The 24,309-nt window shown below is 34.2% G+C and overlaps 1 protein-coding gene across 2 annotated transcripts in view; it reads left to right on the top strand.

Moving 5' to 3' along the window:
* Positions 1 to 23,583, top strand: part of LOC142607345 (uncharacterized) — a 29,802-nt gene extending 6,219 nt beyond the window's left edge. For both annotated transcript variants that reach the window (XM_075778794.1, XM_075778795.1), the window contains exons 2-15: positions 1,769 to 2,438; positions 2,521 to 2,833; positions 4,270 to 4,416; positions 4,529 to 4,617; positions 5,602 to 5,694; positions 6,647 to 6,773; positions 7,722 to 7,786; positions 7,874 to 8,045; positions 8,631 to 8,825; positions 9,368 to 9,415; positions 12,453 to 12,599; positions 16,979 to 17,061; positions 18,219 to 18,334; positions 23,237 to 23,583. In XM_075778794.1, coding sequence (XP_075634909.1) covers positions 1,840 to 2,438; positions 2,521 to 2,833; positions 4,270 to 4,416; positions 4,529 to 4,617; positions 5,602 to 5,694; positions 6,647 to 6,773; positions 7,722 to 7,786; positions 7,874 to 8,045; positions 8,631 to 8,825; positions 9,368 to 9,415; positions 12,453 to 12,599; positions 16,979 to 17,061; positions 18,219 to 18,334; positions 23,237 to 23,319 — 2,277 coding nt within the window. In that variant the 5' untranslated portion in view covers positions 1,769 to 1,839 and the 3' untranslated portion in view covers positions 23,320 to 23,583. The remainder of the gene's footprint in view (positions 1 to 1,768; positions 2,439 to 2,520; positions 2,834 to 4,269; positions 4,417 to 4,528; positions 4,618 to 5,601; positions 5,695 to 6,646; positions 6,774 to 7,721; positions 7,787 to 7,873; positions 8,046 to 8,630; positions 8,826 to 9,367; positions 9,416 to 12,452; positions 12,600 to 16,978; positions 17,062 to 18,218; positions 18,335 to 23,236) is intronic.
* Positions 23,584 to 24,309: the final 726 nt, after the last annotated feature.

Raw genomic sequence — 24,309 nt, 5'->3', positions numbered from 1 at the left:
ATGATCCTAACAGTATGATGGGTTGAACTAATATTTTGTTGAGACATGTATATGTAAACTCTTATATTAATGCATGAATCTCTTTATGTGGTATGTGTGTATGCAATGGAGAATCAATAGATCACCTCCTTATCCATTGTCCTATTGCTACGGAATTGTGGACTATGGTGTTCTCTTTGTTTGGTAGTCATTGTTTTATATCGAAGACGGTGGTTGACCTTTTAGCTTTCTGGCAAGGGAAGTTTGGGTGACATCGGAATTGTGTTATATGGATGGCTGTTCCTCATTGCTTGATGTGGTGCATTTGGCTGTTCCTTATTCCTGATCTTAAACTCTTCTTCTTCAAAAGCTTATTGGTTTGGCTGTCTGTAATAGGCAGTCATTCTATTTTTTCAGATTTTTTGTTGATGGATGCTTGTAATTTGTGTCTTTGATTGTTCTTGTCCCTAGTGTATACTTCCTATATTCTTGGATGACCCTTTTTTGATATTCTAATAAAATTTTCTCATTACTTATATATATAAAAAAATGTATGGTGTATGGCCTTCTGTATGTATGTGTATATACATGGATATGTAAATCTTTGTCTGGATAGGAAAAGAATGTAACTGACACAAAAGATTATTTCATTGCTTAAGTCCTCCATACAACTAGTACTCTATATACTTGTACATGTCTATCCCTTAGCTGTAACAAACAAACATATAGGAATCTCAGCTAACTACTAACAGTTTAACAGTTATATGGTACAGCAGCTCACTATACAATTTTCTGCACTCACTCATTCAGTCAATGATCCCAACAGTTTGATGGGTTGAACTAATATTTTGTTGATAAGTTTATATGTAAACTCCTATATTAATGCATGAATCTATGTATGTGGTATGTATGTATGCAATGGAGAATCGATAGATCACCTCCTTATCCATTGTCCTATTGCAATGGAATTGTGGACTATGGTGTTCTCTTTGTTTGGCATTCATTGTTTTATACCGAAGACTGCGGTTGGCCTTTTAGCTTGCTGGCAAGGGAAGTTTGGGTGACATCGGAATTGTGTTATATGGATGGCTGTTCCTCATTGCTTGACGTGGTGCATTTGGCTGTTCCTCATACCTGATCTTAAACTCTTCTTCTTCAAAACTTATTGGATTGGTTGTCTGTAATAGGCAGTCATTCTATTTTTTCAGTTTTTTATTTCATGGATGCTTGTACTTTGTGTTTTTGATTGTTCTTGTCCCTAGTGTATACTTCCTATATACTTGGGTGACACTTTTTTGATATTCTAATAAAATTTTCTCATTACTTATATAAAAAAAAAAGTATGGTGTATGGCCTTCTGTATGTATGTGTATATACATGCATATGTACATCTTCGTCTGGGTACTGAGCACTGTGAAATAAGTTTGAATTTAGGCTTCCAATGTTTGGGCTTTATGGAGAAAGAATCTTTACTGAACAGACCCTAAGCCCTTAATGCAATTATTTTGCTTATTCAAGTTCAATTTTGGGAAACAAACAACATAAATTGAACGTTTATATTTTCTTTTTATTGTCCTTACAATAAACAAGAGGGTAAATGAATCGAAAGCAACTTGAGAAAGCGCACATTAGTTTATAATATTCTTTGATAACTGTTATTAATTGGGGAGAATTGGGGAATAGTGAGAATGCATGGCTTATTGAATTTATCAAAATTTCAAGAATTACTTTGTATTTTTCCACTTGTTAATAGCGTGCTTCTGTTGGGTGATTGTACCATTGTGTATAGGCTGGCTAAGGCAAGTGGCCGCATGAGACATGTTATCTTTTTTCTTTGCATAGAGGCGGAAGATTGTAATAATGGCTTCAAGAGCAATCTTGCAAAGGAGGAGAAACCTGTTCAATTCCCTAAATCAATCCACTTTCTTGATTCGAGGTTTCCAAAGTTTTGATCATGGACGACCATCCCCAACTAATGAATTAGTGAATTCAAGCTTGGTTGCAAATCATGCAATTGCAGGCACTGATTACAGAAATGAAGGAGGTTTATCTTCAGTCAACAAGGATGGATCACCAGCTCTTTTAACAGCAGGATTTCGTAGGCATAGCTCCTTTGTTAGTCCAACTCTAGGTTATGGAATTGGAAGGGAAAATTTTATTCCTCATTTTGGAGTTCGGTGGATTTCACAATCTATTCACTATGCTTCCACAGCTGCAGCTGGTCAACCTGAAACAGCTGGTGGTAATGATGAAAATGAACAAAAGGTTGCTAAAAAGGCGAAGGAAGCTTCACCAGAGGAGTGTGATCAAGCAGTTGAAGGTTTGAGTAATGTTAAAGCCAAAGCAAAAGCGAAGCAGATGCAAGAACCTCAAAAGAGCGTTGAATCTATAATGAAGAAAGTATGGGCCAAGCTTCTGGGCGTTGGTCCTGCTTTGAGAGCTGTTGCCTCCATGAGCCGGTTTAGAACACTTATTCTGTTGTGTTTGTCTGTTTGATCTAATTTAACTTGTTTAGTACTTATTTTTTTATTGTATGTATAGGGAGGACTGGGCTACGAAGTTGGTCCACTGGAAGGATGAATTTAAATCTACATTGCAACACTATTGGTTGGGTACAAAACTACTTTGGGCTGATGTTAGGATCAGCTCAAGGTTATTGTTGAAGCTTGCTAAGGGGAAGAGTCTTTCTAGAAGGGAGAGACAGCAACTCACGCGCACCACAGCTGACATTTTTAGGCTAGTTCCTGTTGCAGTTTTTATTATAGTTCCATTTATGGAGTTCTTGCTGCCAGTATTCCTGAAATTATTTCCCAATATGTTACCATCAACCTTCCAGGACAAGATGAAAGAAGAGGTAATGGTTCTAATGTTTGTCAAAATGCTCTTTGTAAGCTACATGCAATTCCTATTTCATAGTTTTGGAGGTCAATGAACCAACCTCTTTGGTCTCTTCCCTTTTTCAGCTCTTTAAATTTTTATTTATTTATAACCCTTATAAGAGGGTGTTGCCCAAAAGTTTTACCCTTATTGCTAATCCATTGGTCTAGGGCACTGCCCATGAATTTTTGTGACAAATCATACTAGTCTATAAGGTTCCTATGTACACTGCTTCTAGGAATTTTCTATTAAAAATGTACTGTAGCTAAGGGATTGAGTTTAAATATAATTACATGGTGAGTGTTATATATTCTTTCATTATGGATTCTTTCTAAGAGAGTTTGACTATTTGTTTTTGTATGGATTCTTTAGGTATCTTTTCCTCTTACTTTAATTCATGATCAAATACTTATCTTTGGTATAACTATTTTAATTAGATTAATTCTTATTAAAAGTTTTTAGTGAGGAGCAATTTATGTCTTCTTTATGGGACATCTAAGACACTATTCATGAAGAAAGTTCTGTTTTATTAAGAGTTTGATGATTGTACTAAAAAAATACAGAGTTTGATGATTAGTTAAGAAAATACAAGATAAAAATACCTTTCCTGCTTGATTTTCAACAAGCTACCATAGATTTGACTCCATGTGAAGATTTAACAATTTTATAGGCTCTTTTTGAGAAAGTTAGAATACATTTATTGATTATGCTGCTGGCATTCTTCAGGTGAAAAAAATAGAAGAAAAAACTTCTTCACTGCCAGTCTGCAAGTTATGTTATTTAGTTGGATGTAATGCTAAACTATTGATTCCTATAGATTTGTGTCATCTGAATTTCCACAACTATTGCACAAGCTGCAAATTTTAGTGTTTTTTGCTTGAGCTATACTGACTATTTGGTGTCTCATTTACCTGAGCACTGAGCACCTAACATGTTGGTTCTTCTGGGCAAGTTATAACAAGACCAATGAATTACTTTTTATTTATCTATGTTGGTATATGCATGTTATTGAAGGTTGAACAGGCAAAGACTGGTGAAAATGAAAACAATTAACTAGTTGTCTCTACAATTGTGGCGTTACATATTATGCCGTTAGCAAACATGATGATCTAAAATAGATAAAGGTATATATTGATGTTTATATCTTTTTTGAAAAGAGAAGAATGCCAACTATCTATGTCACTGTTGCTTAACCCTTAATTATTTAAAATATCAGCAAATGTTTCACCTAATTGCTCTGTGTTGTGTTCCCATTTATCAATAGTCCTCATAGAAGCGGGGTACCCACAATTCTGGCACACTCAAATACATATACATAGATATATACATGCATGTCTATGTATATACCCTTCAGATTTGGCAGTCCCATTATCAAGGAGATTGTTGGTCTTAATTATAATGGTTAACTTGTAGGAGGCTTTAAAAAGGAGGCTAAATGCAAGAATAGAATATGCAAAGTTTCTTCAGGATACAGTGAAAGAAATGGCAAAGGAAATTCAACACTCTCGAAGTGGAGATGTTAAGAAGACAGCGGAAGATCTTGATGAATTTATCAATGAGGTATGCCATTTATATATTCTCCTTTTCATAAACAAGTGAGTTTAAATTACTCTTTACACCATTCTTTCTATTGGTAATACATTATGTTTGTTTTTGTTTTGTGGTTAAATAGTTCAGAAGAGGTGGCCGTGTTTCCAATGATGAAATTTTAGGATTTGCTAAGTTGTTCAATGATGAGCTTACTTTGGATAACATCAGCAGGTTGTATTTTCTCTTATTACTTCATATTTTGTTAGTATTTCTTTCTCTTTAGTTTAGACTTGCTTGAGTATCAAGTCACTAACTCGGATTTTTTTTTTCTTCTAAATAACCAAATCCCTCAAACAATTTCATTAGTTAGCAAGGTTTCAAAACAATTTAGCAATCTAACAAATTGAGTCCTTTAGACTTGATTTTTCTCTTTGAAATCGAGGCAGGAGGGGTCGAGTTTCAGTTGGAAATTGAGTGTTTCACACTCGAGTTTCATACTCGATAGTGAAGCACTCGAGTTCCATATTGAAAGCCCAGATCCCAGAATCCCATGCCCTGCTCTGAACCCAAATCTCCCTACAGCAGCAAACCCATGCCCTCTGATCTTCAGCAAAAATGACAAGGAACATCGAAGAAACAACAAAATCAACAAACCCACAACGAAATCAAAAACCCAAGCAAACCCACAGCAAAATCAATAAACCCAAGCACCTGATCAATGCCGTGATTGCGACTCGGATGCTAACTTGGAACTCAGAAATCAAGCTACTGTTAGATTCTGCTTCTTCTTCGTTCTTCTTCACTTAGTCTGATTCTTCTGGGTATTTTTTTTTTAATTTTTTTGATTGTGGGGTTCCTCTTCTTTGGTCAGATCCTCCATCTTCTCTGTCAGATTCTTCCTCTTCTTCTTCTTCTTCTTCTTCTTCTTCACACTTAGTCAGATTTTTCTTTTTGCAATACTGAACTCGAGCACTGTTGGCTTGATTTTGAGGTCGTTGAAATTGAGTTTATTATACTCAATTTAGCACTGCAAAATCAAGTCTACTGGTCTCGAGTTGTTAGATAGCAAAATAGTTTCAAAAGTGTGCTAACTAACAAAATAGTTTGGTTTTTAGTGTTATTTTTTTAAAAAAACCCACTAACTCTTATGGCGATTGGTGTTTTGTTTTCACTTCAGTATTTGACAAAAGTACCTGATTTTGTTGTCAAATACAGGCCTCGGTTGGTAAACATGTGCAAATATATGGGGATCAGCCCATTTGGAACAGATGCATATCTGCGGTTTATGCTTCGGAAAAGACTGCAAGAGTAAGATATATGTTATTTTTTCTCCCCATCCCCTCCCTCCTCTAACCACTTTCTGTTAGCTTGCTTGCATGATTTTTGGTCTGGGCATTGGACTTTCAGCAAGTCATTTGGTCAGAAGTCCCTTATATGGCCACCTTCGACAAGTGTGTTTGACAGTGGGCCTCTGAATCTCTCTCAACTGGTCTTTGCCGCATTGGTTAATTGTGCATACAGGAAGATTCATTTGTGAAATATCTTTTGTATCATTGCCAATCTGCACACTAAAAAAATAAAAAACTGAAGGATTTATTGCCAATCTGCTTGCATTCTTTGCAATTGTTTTTTTACCCATTAAGGTTGAATTTGATACTCACATTCTTCATTAAACTTTTCTTTTCGCCATGTTATTATTTAGTGATGAATAACAGAATAAGTACTTAAAAAAAATTTAATAAATGTTTCTAAGACCATTGTTTTGTATAAATAGGGGGAAAAAACTGTGGAACAGTAATTTTCCTTGAGTTCCTTTGGAGGCAATTATAGAGGGTTTCGTGTTTCTGTTACAGTTCTGGTGTTTGAATATTTTTGGGGTATTTTTTGGTGGATAACTTCAATCTTGGGACCAAAAAGTATTGTGGTCTATATGGTTGTGTTTTTGCGTTTGTTTTTTCTTTAAAATTTATACATAATTCACCTTCTCAATATGATTTGTCATTATATGTAAAAACTTTTGGGCTTTTTATAAATGAATGTGATGGACTTTAATCATAATATGTGAATATATTATTGAATTATATGCATTATTACGAATTTTTCTTGCTTTGTTAAATATGCAATATATAGATTGAAATTAAAGAATTTAATTGCCATTTGAGGATTCAAGAGGAGCTAAAAATGAGGGATAAACAAAAACTTCTTTGACTATTGTAAAACATTGAAGTTTTAAAATCATGATATTGTTTGGGTTTGGCAGGATCAAGAATGATGATAAGATGATTCAAGCTGAGGGTGTGGAGTCCCTTTCAGAAGCAGAACTTCGTCAAGCCTGTAGAGATCGTGGAATGCTTGCATTATCTTCAGTGGAGGAAATGCGGCAACAGGTTAGTTCTTGATCTTACATATTCTGTTGTTTCACTGACTAAACAAAGGAACATGCTTTTATTTTTTTTTGGTGATTCAGTGATTGTGACTGATAAGAAGCATGATATTCATAGATAAGTGTAGCTGAAATAGGAATGTTAAGATGGATAAGTAAAAATAAACGGAAAGATAGGATTTAAAATTAATTTTTTTTTTGCTTAAAGATAGGAGTGACCTCAATTGATGAATAGATGAGGGAGAGATGCTTGAGATGGTTTGGTCATGTTCAGAGGAGAGCGATTAATGCACCAATGAGAAAGAATGAGTTAATTCAAGTGGAGGGAACAAAAAATCTAGAGAAGACCAAAAATAACATTTGTAGAAATAATAAAAAAGGACATGTTAATTAAAGAAGTAACATGTGGCGGATCTTGACTTATCTATCAAGGATTCATAGCTGATCCCAAAAAATTTGGAACTAAGGCTTGGTTGTTGTTGTGACTGAAAAGAAATGTTCTGAATCAGAATCTTTAGACTTAATTGAAATCCTCGGTTCGTGGGACTTGCATCCATCAGCAACTCTTGTGTTCTTTTGATATGGTCAGCATTAACCCAATAATTCTGCTCAGAGCTGTTTAACTAACCAATATACCTTAGCTCACTGTGTGCCAAGCTTATGTTTTCCCAAGTAATTTGCTTCAAGAACAGAGGATTTTTCATGCCTTTATGGGATTATATCACTTTGAACCTAATTGGTTCATGGCAATAAACCCTGTCTATTGTCTGTAACTTATTTGTGATAATATTTTGAAGATGCCATTGGAAAAGTTAGCTATTGCCTTTCAGTTTTTTCTTATATTGCTCTCTTCATAGAGAGTACAGAAGTTTCTCTGTATTCAAGCATGTAAATAGTTTTATTTTTTTTTTTTTTAAGACTTTAAGCATGTGAGTTGTTTATCTGTTTGCAGCTGCATGATTGGTTGGATTTATCTCTCAACCACTCACTTCCATCTTCCCTCTTGATTCTTTCTAGGTATCTTAATGCTACACCTGGTTATCTCCTTTTCAAACCATACAACCACATCTAAATTACTTAATTGTGGTCTGTTACCCTCTGCAGAGCATTCTCTGTGTCTGGTAAAAAGCCAGAGGAAGTTGTTCAAGAAGCAATCTCCTCTCTGCCAGATGAGGTTGTGGATACTGTTCAAGTGACAACCTTGCCATCTGAAGATATTGTTTCAGAAAGGAGGAGGAAGTTGGAGTTCCTAGAAATGCAGGAAGAATTGATCAAGGTTGATTATACTATGCCTTAGATATGTTTGTCATCTTCAGGGGCTTTTTGTTGGGCTAGAGAATTGGTATTTGTTTTATGTACATGATTGTAGTTTTGTTTACAACTATTATCGATACTCATTCTACAAGCAGATAGGATTTTTTACTTTTGATGTTCTATTTATTGACCCTTACTGAAGTTATTTATTAAACTTTTTCGTCATATGTCATACTTAAATTTCCATCATAATTTTGTTAATATTAACAAAAAGTCATAATTGTAAAGTTGTCAGATATTATGAACTCAAGTTATCTAAACTTGTATTAAAACAAATGAGAAGGATAAAGTGTCAGAAATTTGTATATGCCATGTCTAACTGAAAAATCTTGTTCTAGTTTTTAACGAAAAATTTTCATTACACCTTCTGAAGCATATCAATTATAATTGAAAAGAGCTTTACTATATTGTAAGATGATTATTGCAGAAGGAAAATGTAATTCTGTTGCAATGAAACTTACATAGTTCTTTAGTTTCTAGGTCTGGTGTTTATCATATCCTAAAGCTTTGCTCTTTGGTTAATGCTTTTAAATAATTTAATATATAGGAAGAAGAAGAGGAAGAGGAAGAGGAGCAGGCCAGGATGAAGGAATCTGCCAGCAGTCAAAAGGATTTCGCGTTGGAAGAGATGACTACAGCAACAGCTAGTGAAGCACGAGAACAGGCAAGAGTGAAAACAATGGAGAAAGTGGAGCAGCTTTGTGAGCTCAGTCGTGCATTGGCTGTTTTGGCTTCAGCATCTGTAAGGATTGGAAGTAATTAGATTTCAAAAGGCTTGTATAAGTCATATAATTGTTATTTCATGGGAGATACTTTGATAGGGTATCACCCTATCATCTTGATGGGGCCTCACCCAATTTTTTCTATACAGGTGAAACTTTGTAACAACTTAAGATATTTAATTGGTCAAGGGTTATTATGCAAAAGATTAAAGAAAAAAAATGAAAAATAATAATTTAAAATCCTTTTTCCTTAAAAAAATTGGGTGCTCTATGTTGCCCATGTATCCATTGCTATCCACCATTAAAATTCATGTGAAAAAATAAGTTATTTGGCTCCTTTATTTTAAACCAGATTTAGAAGATATTTATCTATAAAGTTCATTGAATATCTATTTATACTGTTATAGATTACTTGAACAGTTATGATTATCAACATTAAAATTCAAGGGAATTTCTATTTATTTGGCTCCATTAATGTTGATGATGTGCTACCCTATCATAGTTTGTCTTTTATTTTATTTAATGTAGATTCCTGATTTGCTTTTTCTGCTTCTCATTTTAGTCAGTAAGCAGGGAGCGAGAAGAGTTCCTACGACTTGTCAAAAAGGAGGTAAGCTAACTAATTTGTAAATCTAACTTATGGACCATTATGTTTTAGCTTTTTAAGTCCTAGAAAAGTGGCAGTATCTTTATTTGAAGATTCAGGGAATATGATGCTAGTATCACTTCCCAAAAGTGCAATCTCCACCTTTTTAAAATTTTTTTTTAAATTTAAAAAAGCACAAAAATCGATGGCTACCCCAAAACACGGAAAATATACAAAGGAAGTGCCAAAAAAGAAAAGAAAAATATATTATAGGTATTATTTGAAATTCATGTTGTCCAGGAATTCTAACAAGTTCGAAGTAGAGAATGAATTCAAAGCTAAAATCCACACATATGATGTCTTCACAATTCAAAAATAAGAACTTCAATTTCTTCAATAGTGGTTGATAAGAAATTTGTTCCAAAAAAGAGAGACCAAAACACAAGTATATAGTTGATGACAACGGGCTTTGGGGTGAAGTGACGTAATTGGATATGTACTTGTATATCTACAGTTCAATTCTATGTTTTAATTAGCGGGTCTCCAGCTGATTTTTTTTTGGCAGTTTGAGGGGATTGAGACAAGGGGGCCCACTATTTCCTATGTTTTTGATTATGATGGAGGTATTTAATAGGTTGTTGATGAGAATAGAAGGAGTAGGCTCACTTATCAAAAAAAAAAAAAAAGAGAGTGGAGGTAGTAGGCTTACTTGGAGGTTTCAAAGTTGATGATAGGTGGGGTGGTGGGAAATGTGTTTCACATTTCTTGTTTGCCAATGATACAACTCTTTTTTGTGATTTTTTTGTGATGCAGAAGCGGGCAAATCCTTCATAAAAGGATGTTGCTACTTTGTTTTCAGGTTGTGACAAGTTTGAAGGTTAATGTGTGTAAGAGTGAAATGGTTCCAATAGGTGAGGTTAGTAATGTGCACACTTTGGCAGAGATTTTGGGCTGTGGGGTTGGGACTTTGCCTATGTCTTTTATAGGCATGCCATTGGGGGCTTCTCATAAGTCACCTCAATTTGGAATCCTATATTGGAAAAAATTGAGCGAAAGTTGGCCGGGTGGAAGAAGTTGTATTTGTTAAAAGGTGGTAGATTGATGTTCCTTAAGATTACATTATCTAGCCTTCCTCCTTATTTCTTATAACTTTTCACCATTCCTACTCACGTGGTTAATAAAATTGAGAAGTTGCAATGGGACTTCTTATGGGGCAATTCCAAATCACATTTGGTAGGATGGGATGAAGTGTGTGCTCCTATGGCCAATGGTGGATTAGTAATAAGGAAATTGACTACCATTAATAAAGCCTTAATAGGGAAGTGGTTGTAGTGTTTTGGGGTTGAGGAGACTCGGCTTTGGAGAAGGGTGGTAGCTTTGAAGTTTGGGGAAGAGTGGGGAGGATGGACTTTCAAACTGGGTAGTGGTGTTCATGGGCGTGGGTTATGGAGAGATCTCTGTATGGATTGGGAGGCTTTTAGAAAAAACACTCAGTTTGAGATTGGGGTGGGGAATTGAGTGAAATTTTGGCAGGATTGGTGGTGTGGGGATCAACCTCTTCAATTGGCATTCCTGGTATTGTATGAGATTGCCACTAATAGAGAGGCCTCAGTAGACTTGTCCTTGGCAAGGTAGGGGGTGGGGGAAAGGAGAAGTTGGGATGTGCGTTTCACTCGGGATCTAAATGATTGGGAGTTGGATTTAGTGGTGGCTTTCCTTCATATGTTGGAATCTAATACACCTTTGGGGATCGAATGTGATGGAAGTTGAAAGACGAAAGGGATTTTGACATTCGTTTATTTCATGATGAATTGAGAAGTTCTTTCTTTGTCATTTTTCCTTGGGAAGGTATTTGGAAAGTTAAGGCTCCTTGGCGAGTTTCATTTTTTACTTGGACCATAGCTTAGGATAAGATTCTTATAGGTGATAATTTGAGACGTAGGGATTTGATTTTGTTGATTGGTGTGCTATGTGTCGTTGTAGAGAGACTGTGGATCATTTGCTACTTTATTGCGAGAAGGCTCATCGGTTGTGGAGCCTTGCTTTTAAATCATTTGAGGTATCGTGGGTCTTACCAAAAATGGTCTCAGATGTTCTTTGGTTGGTGGAATTGGTTGGGGAAACACTCATCAAGTATTTGGAATTTAGTTCCGTTTTGCTTAATGTGGTGTATATAGAAGGAGCGTAATCAACGGACATTTGAGGACTTGGATAGATCAAGAGATTAGTTGCTTGCTTCCTTTAGTGGTTCTCTATTTGACTGGTCTTGAGTTTGGGGACTCGCATCTAGTGATTCCCTCCTCTTGTTCCTTAGTTCTTTCCCTGTTTGTAATTAATTTCTTCTTTGTTCTTTTTTCCTTTTAATTTTTTTTCGACTGCTTTGAGCTCTTCACATAAGGTAGCTTTTTATTTATACATCTTTTTTTTCTTATTATAATATATAAAATTTTCCTTGGGTTATCCCAATGGAATTTTCCAACGTTAAAGCCAGACCATGATTACTAGCTGTCATCTGGTATTTTGCACTGGTTGCAAGATTGAGGTGGTCATGCTGTGCAAAAAGTTTCTAACTACGCTTTTTTTTTTTCCCCAAAAATCTTCATTTTTTTTTCTTTATATAATTTCTTTCTCTTCCACGAAGGGTCTTGTGAAAATTTGTCTTCTAGGTATAGTCTCCCTCCCTGTAGTTTGTTATTGGAAATTGTTAGTGGAGACCAACTTTGTGATCTGTAGAATGATACTTGAGTACTCTTCATCATCATCACACGTTTCTCTTATTTTAGAATTATGTGTAGCTGATGATCTTGAGCATCAGCTACATCACCCATGGTCACTGCCACATGGGTGATACTGTCATTTCCCCTTGAATTATGTTATAAACTGTACAATAAAACAAAAATATTTACTATGTAATTTTCATGCTGATGTATAGAAATAACAAGTAGTTAAGGTGTAGAAGTTTGCCAGGTTTTATTTGCTTTTGCTTTCTCATTTGTAACCTTGTATTTTTCTCGTTATTATGCTGTTGGTTATACTTATTTGTCGTTAATATCATTTCCAGATAGGCCTGTATAACAGCGTGGTGGAGAAAGAGGGTACAGATGGTGAAGAACAAGCTAAAAAAGCATATAAAGCTGCCAGGGAGGACAGTGACCATGCTGCTGAGACTGCTGCGGATCAGAAGGTTTCTTCAGCACTTATAGACAGGGTAATAACTAGATTATAACGTTTCTATATATAATAGCTACAGTTTTTTTTTAAAATTTTTTTTTTTAGTTTGTTCAATTTTCACTGTTCACTGGCTTTTTTTTGGGGGTAATATCCCCCGTTCAACTCTTTTATTTTTAATTTTTAATTTTTAAATAATAATAATAATAATAATAATAATAATGCAACCACAAACTAATCTACAACAATTTTACAAACTATTGATGTGGCAAATTATTATTAGTTCTAATATGGGTCAACTGCTAACATCACATTTATGTTTACCAATAATTATTTGAAAATTACTAAAACCACATTAGCAGTTTGTAAAAATGTTATAAATTAGTTTGTGTCTGTAGTATTACTCATAATAATAATAATAATAATATATTCAGGCAACAAATTGTTTATTATTCACACAACAAATTGTTATAATTGTTGAGGTGTTAATTCCTTATAGGTCAAAACAAAATATCATACTACAACCAATCACAACCAAAAATAAAGGTATTCTGAAAAAATAAGTGTTACATCCACAACTTTTTTCATAACACTTTCATAACAAACCGTAGGTGGTAAGTTGTTATTAATTCATCATTGTTGGAGAATAGTGGAGAAAGACGTCCTTGCGGTCTTTGAAGAGTTTTTTCAACATTGTAAGTTTGAAAAATCCCTTAATGCTACCTTCCTTGCTTTAATTCCTAAAAAGAATGACGCCTCTAATATTAGAGATTTCCGCCCTATTAGCTTGGTGGGGAGTGTGTATAAAATCTTGGCTAAGGTTTTGGCAAATCGGTTGAGAGTGGTTTTAGATCAGTTGATCTCTGAGACTCAGAATGGTTTTGTGGGTGGGAGACAAATTCTTGACTCGGTTCTTATTGCAAATGAGTGTGTGGATAGCCGAGGGACGAATAGGGTTCCTGGAGTCATTTGTAAACTTGATATTGAGAAAGCCTACGATCATGTGAATTGGGAGGCTTTGCTGTATTTGTTGAACATAATGGGCTTTGGGGCGAAGTGGTGTAAGTGGATCTGTACTTGTATATCCACAGTTCAGTTCTCTGTTTTGATTAATGGGTCTCTAGCTGATTTCTTTGGTAGTTCAAGGGGTTTAAGACAAGGAGATCCGCTATCTCCTATGCTGTTTTTGATCATGATGGAGGTGTTTAGTAGGATGTTGAGAAGAGTGGAGGGAGCTGGTTTGATCCGTGGTTTTAAAGTTGAGGGTAGGAGGGGTGGTGGGGAATGTGTTTCATATCTATTGTTTGCAGACGATACTATCCTATTTTGTGATGCAAATGTGGAGCAAATTTTGCATATTCGATTGTTGTTACTTTGTTTTCAGGCGGTAACAGGTTTGAAGGTAAATGTGCATAAGAGTGAAATGGTTCCAATAGGGGAGGTTGTTGATGTGCATGTCCTGGCTGAAATTTTGGGCTGCAGAGTTGGATCCTTGCCTATGTCTTATTTTGGCATGCCGCTGGGGTCTTCTCATCATTCCCCTTCTATTTGGAATCCAATTTTGGAAAAATTTGAGCGGAAATTAGCCGAGTGGAAGAAGTTGTACTTGTCTAAGGGGAGTCGATTGATGTTACTCAAGAGTACGCTATCTAGTCTTCCTACTTATTTTCTATCGTTATTTACCATTCCTACTCATGTGGCCAATAAAATTGAAAAGTTGCAAAGGGACTTTCTATGGAGCGTTAGCAAGTCTCATCTGGCAGGTTGGGATATAGTTTGTGCTCCTATAGCCAATGACGGTTTGGGGATGAGGAAACTTACTACTTTCAATAAGGCCTTAGTGAGAAAATGGTTGTGGCGGTTTGGAAAGGAGGAGGATCGGTTATGGAGGAGGGTGGTAGCTTCAAAATTTGGGGAAGATTGGGGGGGTTGGACCTTAAAGCTGGGTAGGGGAGTTCATGGGTGTGGCTTGTGGAGAGGTATTCGCATGGGATGGGAGGATTTCAGCAAAAATTGTCAGCTTGTGGTTGGATTGTGGAATAGAGTGAGGTTTTGGCAAGATGGGTGGTATGGGGATCAACCATTTCAATTGGCCTTCCCAAGGTTGTATGGTATTGCCATTGATAAGGAGATTTCTGTAGAAGCTTCTTTGTCTAGGCAGGGGGCGGAGGAAAGAAGAATTTGGAATGTTCGTTATATTAGAGTATTTGAGGATTGGGAGATGGATGAAGGGCTGCATTTCCTTCGTTTATTGGGAGCTAATACTTCTCCGAGGGATGTTGGAGACCGGATGAGATGGAAGTTAAAGCCTAATGGGGAATTTGACATCTGGTCGTTCTATAATAGATTAAGAGATTGTCCCTCAATTGTCTTTCCTTGGAAAGCTATATGGAGAGTAAAAGCCCCTAGGCGAGTTTCTTTATTTGTTTGGTGTGCAGCTTGGAATAAGATCCTAACGGGTGATAACTTGAGATTGAGGAGATTGGATTTTGTGGATTGGTGCATTATGTGCCGTCATTGTGGAGAGACCGTAGACCACTTCTTCATTGTGAGATGGCTTATCGGTTATGGAGTTTTGTCTTTAGAACTTTTGGCTTGTCTTGGGTTATACCTAGATCGATCCCAGATTTGCTTTTTGGCTGGTGGAATTGGTTGGGGAAGCACTCGTCTCAGATTTGGAATTTAGTTCTATTGAGCATCCTATGGTGTGTTTGGAAGGAGCGGAATCAGCGGACTTTTGAGGATTTGGATAGCACTGGTGATCAGTTGCTTGCTTCTTTTAGTGGGACTCTTTTTGATTGGTCTAGGGCTTGGGGACTCACAACTAGTGACTCTCTCCCTTCTTTTTTTTAGCTCCCTTTCTCTTTTGTAGTTTTTCTGTTGTTTGGTTTTCTTTTTTATTTTTGTTCTGTTTTCTTCCTCTTGTTTTTTTCTAGGTTTGCTCTATGTTTTTCATGCATAGAGTAGCCTTTCGTGTGTGTGTATATATATATATATCACTCTTACTTATCAAAAAAAAAAAAAAATCTACGAATGAAATTACTTTTTTGCCCACCAATAACAAATCGTAACAACCTACTACTTATGATTTGTTGTAAAAATGTTGTGGACATAGCATTTCTCTTGTGAAAATGTTAAGACATCTTGTTGTCGTTATACTATTTTTCACAACTGTTGAAGTGTCAATTTTCTACAAGTGAAAATAAAATATAACAAAATTATAAAGGTATTATGAAAATGTTATATCATTCTGTCGTGTTTCTATAAATTATTTTTGGTTTAGTCAACTTTATTGAGCCAAAATGCATTATTTCACCTACAGTTCTTAGGTTGACTTTTTGTATTTTTTATTGTATTTTTATCTTTATGCACCATTAAAGTAAAAACACAGTTTTACAAAAAATGAAAAAAAAAAGCTTGAAGTAAGTAAAATATTTTTCGTCGTTTATGTTTGGTAGTTCACAATTCCTTCTTAAACTTTAAAAATCAAGCAATTTCCCCCTTAATATTTTGGAAAAGAGAAAATATGTCATATTTTTATTCTCTTAGTTAAACCCTAATGAAAGCTTATGATTCTTAAAATATTCCATTGTGTAATTTCTAAAATTCTCCCACTAAATTTTAACATTCCAAAAATTTTCTTCACGTATTTTGAGTTTTAGATGATAGTAATGCTTAGAAAGTTAGAATGGTGATATAAGGTGTTTTATTTATTGCCTAGAGAACATTGATTTTCTAAGTTTAAATCTTCCAAACTTATAATTTATCTAATGGAAAATTTGATGACATATGCCTTTTGTTATCTTTTTTATTTATTTATTTTTGTTTCTTTTCTTGCCTAAAATGGGTGTTCATTAAAATCTAAGCTAAATATTGCACCTAGACTCATGTAGAATGATAAAGAAGAAAATATGAATGACAAAATTTTCATTGTATATGGTTGAAGGTCTTTGATGAAGAGGTTCAATTGTAGCATATGACATCATTTATCACGAAAATTTAAATGTTGTGGCAATATCTTAGCAAAAATTAGTTGCTTATTGTTGGAAGATGATGATATTTGTTATCGTTCTTAGAAGTTTTAGTGAGTGAATATTTCCTTTAGCAAATAAGTACTAAGAAACTATTATAATAAAATAGATATTCATATGTTAAAAAGCAACCATAACTTTTTGTGTGATCAAAATTCTTATATGAATGAGATTAACTTTGTATGACACATTTTTCATACTTCTTCAAAAAGAAATTTTATCTTAATTTTCTCACTCAAGAGGTAGCATGTGCCACCCTAACTAGTCTTGTTATAAAGCTGCAATCTTAATTTTGATTCTTGATTTTTGTCCCAATTGTAGTATCATCAACTTTATTTCTTTGTGCAATTGGCAAGTTACAACATGTTACTGGATGTTCATGTTTCAGGTTGATGCTATGCTCCACAAGCTTGAAAAGGAAATTGATGATGTTGATGCAAAAATTGGAGATCGTTGGCGGTTGCTGGACAGGTTTGTTGCCATTTAGTACCATATCTTTTGACAGTTGATACTACATTGAATTTGCTACAGAACTTTTGTTCACAGTTATGATGTGTGCATATAGGATGTTTTTAGATTATATAATAGCGTATAGAATTACAGAATTGAAGCAAAACTGACACCAAAATGCTAGCTATTGTTTAAATGGTTCCGAAAAAAACAAAAAAAAGAAGAAGAAGAAGAAGACGCACTGCCTGTCAAGTGTTTATAGTTGCTGAAAACTAATTGTATCCTCTACTTTTACTTTTATAACTGCAGCATTGCATATTGTATGCTGATTCCATGTCTTAATGTTCTAACAAAATAGCAGGAATACAAGCCTTTCAGGTATCCCTTGTCTTCATGCATGCTGATTAGTGAGTACTTTTTACTTTAGGTGATGCCTGTATAGAGAGAGATATCTTGTTGTCTGGATAGCATATGAAACCACAACAAAATAAATAATGGGCTCTTGAGAGCTTCAATTATTGGAAAGAAAATATCTTATGACTGTTCCATTGGAACCATGTTCGTCCTGAAGGATGCGTCTATGGCTTAAAGCTAGTTGATGCAATATAGAGGGGACCAAACCTCCTAGCATGTGAACTTTCTTGGAACAGCCAACTTGAAGTAAAATAGGGGGGAAAATAGAGTCAAACTTTTAAGTGGTGAAACTCCAAATTCATCCTCGTCCTGTTGACCAGAGAACCAGATCAAAGAAATACTGATGATCCTATTTCATATTTTAGCAGTCTTCTGAAATTAAGGCTCCAGATTTGAGATTTGTTGTACTTGCACTGAATTTTTTCGTACATCACCTGCTCTTCTATATCAAGCAAACACAAAATCATTTATTAGTATTGATCTTCTACATCACCTTTCCTAAAATATTGCTCTTTTACCCTAAAGATCAATACTTCCCATAATGCACCAGTGCAGTTTGTTAGTCTTCTAATAAGTCACATGGTAGGCGTACTTTTGAATCCTTCTGCACATGCACCTGATGTCGATAAGCAATAATAACCATCAGTAGTTTACAGATAAGCTTTTAGATTGTCAACTCCAGCTATCTTCTTTCTTGAGAATTTAGTGTCATTCCCCATTGGAATTCTTTCAAGTTAACTCATTTTTGTCATTTTTTATGCCAGGGATTATGACGGTAAAGTGACACCTGAGGAGGTTGCATCTGCTGCTGCATACCTCAAGGACACCTTGGACAAGGAGGGTATTCAGGAACTTATCAGCAACCTTTCCAAGGATAAAGGTCAGTGGTTTCTCTCTTCTGATAATACTAGTAAGGGCAAGGCAAGGCACGCGTTGACCCTTGAGTGAGAAATTAAGTGAGAAAATTTAAGATAGAATTTTTTTTTTTTTGAAGTAGTATCAAACCATATATTTAAATTTAGAATAGTTATTTAACATATGACTATCTATTTAGTATGATAATTTCTTAGGAGAAGATATTTGGTATCAAATGATACTATGTCAGCAATATCAAAATTCAATCAAGTGTGAGACATGTTAGAAAAAATAACTAGCTCACTAACAATTGAAAAACATGTGTTAGTGGGTAGTTATTTTTGTACACATGTCCCTCATTTATTGGATATTGATACGGATGATGTGGTATCATTTGATATAAAATACTTTATCATTTCGTAAAACCTATTTATTAAAGATAGTATTTATTTACTATCAAAAAAATTCTACTAAGAATGATAACAAATGTTGTCATCTTCCAACAATAAATAACTAAGGTTTGATAAAATATTGTCATCATATTTAAATTTTCGCAATAAATGATGACATATACTATAATTGAAACTCTTCATCAAATTAAATACCTATAACCATTTGCAATGGATATTTTGTTATTCATACTTCATTTCTTGTCATTTTATTTTATGAGTCTAACTACGATGCTTAGCTTATTTCACTTTTAATGAACACATTTTTAAGAAAGAAAACAAATAAAAAAAGAACAAAATAACAAAGAATATATGTTATTGAAGTTTCTATTAGATAAAATTATGAATCTAGAAGATTTAAACTACTAATAAATTAGTATCCTCTAGGTAACAAATAGAACATCATACATCACCATTTTTACTTTCTAAGTATGACTAACACATAAAACTCAAAAATACATGAAGAAAATTTTTGGAACATTAAAATTTCGTGAAGCATTTTAGATATTGTATAATGAAATATTCTAGGAATCATAAGATTTTGTTAAGGTATAACTAAGAGAGTAACATCATGGACTATATACTTGTCTACAAAATATAAAAAGAGGAAATTACTCAACTTTAAAGTTGGGGGATGAAACTACCTCAAACATTAAGGAAAAAAGTACTTTTTTTCCATAATTAATTTTTTTAGTATAATTATGTGTTTTTTACTTTAACCAATGTGTTAAAAAAAAAAGTCAACCTAACTGTTCGTAAAACTATGAATTTTGGCTCAACAAATTGGCTAAACAAGAAAAAAAAGTCAGAAATACAATAAATGTCATGATATTTTCTCTGTACCTTTATTTTAGCTATGGTGGGTCTTGGTATGATCTTTTATAATTTTATTTTAGAGTAATGCTAAATCCACAATATTTTCACAACAAATCTTTTCACAACAAATTTTAGGTGGTAAATTGTTATTGGTTTTTATTGGGACAACCACTTTAAACTGTGCATTAAAAGAAACAACAAACAAAAAACCAACAAAAGAAAATTGTGCGTGAAACAGTAAATTTTTGCTCACCAAATTTTACTAAACTAAAACGAAGTCTAGGGACACAGCAAAATGTCACAATATTTTTACGATACCTTTATTTTCAACCGTGGTAAGTTACGGGTTTTTTATTTTATTTTAATAAGTAATGTAAAAATATTATTAATAGTAGAAAAAGTGCCTAGCCGAGTACATTGGGATGTACTATGAGGACACAAATCAAGAACCAAAAGTACACCGATCAAGAAAAATAGGAAAAGAAGAACAAGAAAAATGAGAAAAGATCACACTCCATTCAAAGAGAGTGTGCAAGAAAAAAGACTTAATCTCTAGCAAAGAACGTTCACATCCCTTAAAGTTTCTAGCATTCCTTTCATGCCAAATGCACCAAATCAAGCAATGAGGCACTAATCTCCAAACATCTATGTGATGATGTCGCACAAACTTCCCTCGCCAAGTCTCAAACAACTCAAGAATAGTATGAGGCATAACCCATTGAATACCAAACAAGCAGAAAACCAAAGACCACAACTCCCAAGCTACCAAGCTATGGGGCAATGAGGCAGAAGATGATCCACCAACTCCCCACAACTCTTACACATATATCACTAATCAAGCACTAACACACGTCTTTTACAAATGTTGTTTGTTGTTAAGATCTTACCTATAGAAGCAGACCAAGAAAAGAAAGCTACCATTGGAGGGATCTTTGATTGCCATATCATTCTCCATGGGAAGGATACAAGAGTAGGAGGGTAGAAGGAGCTATAATAACCTCTAACCTCAAAACCTCTATTCCTTGCAGGCTTCCCTTGCACTTTCGAAGAATAGACCAACCCCATAAACCGATCAAAGGCTTCTTCTTCCCAATCTTGTGGTGGACGACGAAATTGCACATTCCAGTGAAACCTCCTAGCAGACCAACCCATAACTTTAGCCACCAGGAATCCTTTGACCTACTAAGATAATAAAGCTCTAGAAAGCCTTTTGGAAAGTATTATCCCTGCACCACACATGCTTCTAATGTATCTCCACAAGCTGACCCAATAAGGACTTGTCACCGTCTTCTTACACTAACCACCCCAAATATTCCCATATTTTGCCTCTATAACCCTCCTTCATAAAGCATCAGTCTCCATGCCATACCTCTACAACCATTTTCCTAACAGGGCAGAATTAAAGCTTCCCAAACGTCTTATACTCAGCCCCCCAACTTGCAAAGGCTTACATACCTTGGCCCATATAACTAAATGTATTTTAGGTTCACCTCCAATTTCATTCCACAGAAAATCTCTTTGTAATTTTCCATACGTTTTGCCACCTTACCCGGTAAAGGAAAAAGGGAAAGGAAGTATTTAGGTAAAGACGATAGTGAGCTTTTGATGAGTGTCACCTTACCCCCTTTAGATAAATATAGCCTCTTTCAACCTGCTAATCTCCTCTCCATTTGTCTCTAGGATAGGATTCCAAATAGATAAATCCTTAAACTTAGCACCTAATGGAAGACCCAAATATTTCAAGGGCAGAGAAGATTGCCCACACCCTAATAGACCCACCAAAGCCTCCATATTATGCACCACACCAACAGGCACTAACTCAGATTTCCCCAAGTCAATATGAAGCTCTGTTACCTCAAATCTAGCAAGAATCGCCCTTAAATTAGCAATTTGAAAAGGTTTGGCATCACAAAAAATCGGAGTGTCATCTATAAATAAAAAGTGAGACACCATCACTGATGGACCAGCCATACTACCCAGAGGAAAGCCTGAGAATTGCCTAGTGGAGCCAGCCACATCCAACATACGATTTAATGCCTCCATTACAATATCAAACAACAATGGAGATAATGAGACCTCTTGCCGAATCCCCCTAGAACTTCCAAAGAAATCAGATGGACTACCATTAATCAAGAGGAAAATTTTACAGTTGAAATGTAATACTTTATCCATTTTCTCCATTTCTCTGAGAACCCATAGTGCTTAAGCATATATATTAAAAAATCCCAACTCACATGATCACACGCCTTCTCCACATCCAATTTACACAACACACTTGGAATTCCTGATTTCAGTCTACTATCAATACATTCAGAAGCAATTAATACAGAGTCCAAAATTTGTCTGCCCTTCACAAAAGCATTTTGAGAATCCGAAATAAGCCCATGCGCCACCCTACGAAGCCGATTAGCCAACACCTTAGTTTCGGTCTGATATATTATTATTTATTTTATATAAATGTTATCTTCATAATTTTTTCTTTACAAATTCTAGATGACAAGTTGTTATTGGTTTTAAAATAGACCCACGACTTATATTATTTTTTTATTTATCAATAGTAGCTTACCTATGATTTGTTATGAAATTAATATAAAAATGTTGTGGACTTATTATTTTTTTATTTGATTTATAAGAAACTAAGATTTCAACAATTGTGAAAATATTGTGATAACAAGTATTACAATATTTTCACAAAATATTTATTTTCAGTTGTAGTTGGTCACAGTCTCATATTTTATTATTTTATTTCGACCTATAAGAAATTGATATCTCAATAATTGTGAAATTTGTTGTATCAGTATAACAATATAGATGTCAACTCATATAAATATATATATTTTTTAATTTTAAAAAAGAGCACAAACTGATGATTGAAAAGAAAAAAAAAAAATTCAAGGAAGTGATTAACAGTACATATTAAGCAAACTAAAAAAGTAATGTAACTTTTATACATTCACACAACAAGTGTTATAACGTTTTTACAAAACATTTATTTTCAATCGTAGTTGGTTACAGTCTCATATTTTATTATTTTATTTTGACTTCTAAGAAATTGACACTTTAGTAATTATGAAAATATTGTAAAGTTTGTTGTGTCAATGTACCAATATATATGCCAGCTTATATAAATATTTAAAAGAAAAAAAAAAAAAGCACAAACCAATGACTGGAAAAAAAAAATTTATAGCTACAGTGTCAATTGAACAAACTAAAAAACAATGTAGTTACTGTGGCTACACGCATTCATGCTTTTTATATATAGAAATGTAGATCTTAAATATCCATCAACATATCTTACTCAACTGGGGAACTCAATATGGGGATGTTATAGGCATATATACTTGTACCTATTGGAGACAAAATCATTCTTTATCATCTTAATTAGCTATTGTCGGAATTGTCTTCAATTCAAAGTTATAACAATTAACAACACAGGAAAAAGAAAAGAAAATTTTGATGTGAGAAAAGTGGAATATGAGCCAGTTTCAATTGCTGTTTCGGATAAAAGTTAAAGGAGTGAGCATCACGAAATGGCAATTTATGTCTAAAATCTTTCATATAAGTGATTTTTTTCTTCATTCTCCAGATTGATTTTCAAACGTCATTAACTTGTTATAACTAATTAATATGACTGTTAATTTTTTGATGTTTCCTTGCAACAGAAGGAAGGATACTAGTTGAAGATATTGTCAAATTAGGCAGTGAAACAGAAGATACTGATACAACTGAAGCAGGGAAATCATAGAGGATATATATAAAATTAATTAATTAATTCAAACTTATCTTTCCGGTTGAACTGACTTCTGGGTTAAAGCAAAGCTTACATTAATACTTTGACAATTACCACCATCCTTAATATATGTAAGATGTTGGCTTAATGTGCCCCTTCACCTTTAACCAAAGAGAAAAGTAAAGATTATCTATAGTTGTAGCAGTAGAAAATAGTAATAAATTCCTTTACTATTTTAAAAGAAGATCAAGTATGCGTATACACACATTACATGTTAAATGCCGTATGGTCCGTATGGATTTGGTGTACCACTTCATTCCTGCCCTGAGATTCCGAACTGTGCTATCGTGAGCTGATTTTTTTTTTTTTTTTTAAAACTTTTTTGACTGACTTTTGAATCTCAAGACTAGTAGTTCTTTAAAAGGTTCAGAGATGTGCTAAGCCTTTGTTAACAGTATTGCAAGACAATGAACGAGTTAATTATACAAATTCATGTTGAATAATTATCTCAAAAAAAAAAAAAAAATCTGTAGAGTTAGAGAGGTTTGATGAAATACTTTCTTCTCGTTTAGTTATGTTTTGTTATTAACGTTTTACGGTTTTAGTTTTAGTTGGAGTCGGTATTTTGTGTTTCCATTGCTCTAAGTGTTGGACAAACCAAAACAAGGCACGTCATTTAAATAGTACCAACTAAAAACAATTAGAAGCCACTCTAATTAACGCAATGTATCATGTAATTGAACAGATTTTTTTTTCCAAATTAGTTTGGAGAAAAACCTTTCAAACTTTTTTTAAAAACTAGTTTGGAGAAAAACTTTTCAAACTTTTTTATATTTTCATATTGAATATGAATTTTAAAAATCTAATCATTAGATTGTATGTTCTTATTATATTTTTCATACTTGCAAAAATTCAAGAAGATCATAGATCAATTGCTTTGTTATTAAATAAATGTTAAAATTTTAAGTTTTTGTGATCTACAAATGTGTATAAAAAATAATTTTA

This window comes from Castanea sativa, chromosome 8 (genome assembly GCF_040712315.1).
Source record: "Castanea sativa cultivar Marrone di Chiusa Pesio chromosome 8, ASM4071231v1".
In the NCBI taxonomy this organism is placed as follows: domain Eukaryota; kingdom Viridiplantae; phylum Streptophyta; class Magnoliopsida; order Fagales; family Fagaceae; genus Castanea; species Castanea sativa.
Note: the sequence above shows the minus strand (reverse complement) of the source record. Positions and strands in the feature narration are given on the sequence as shown.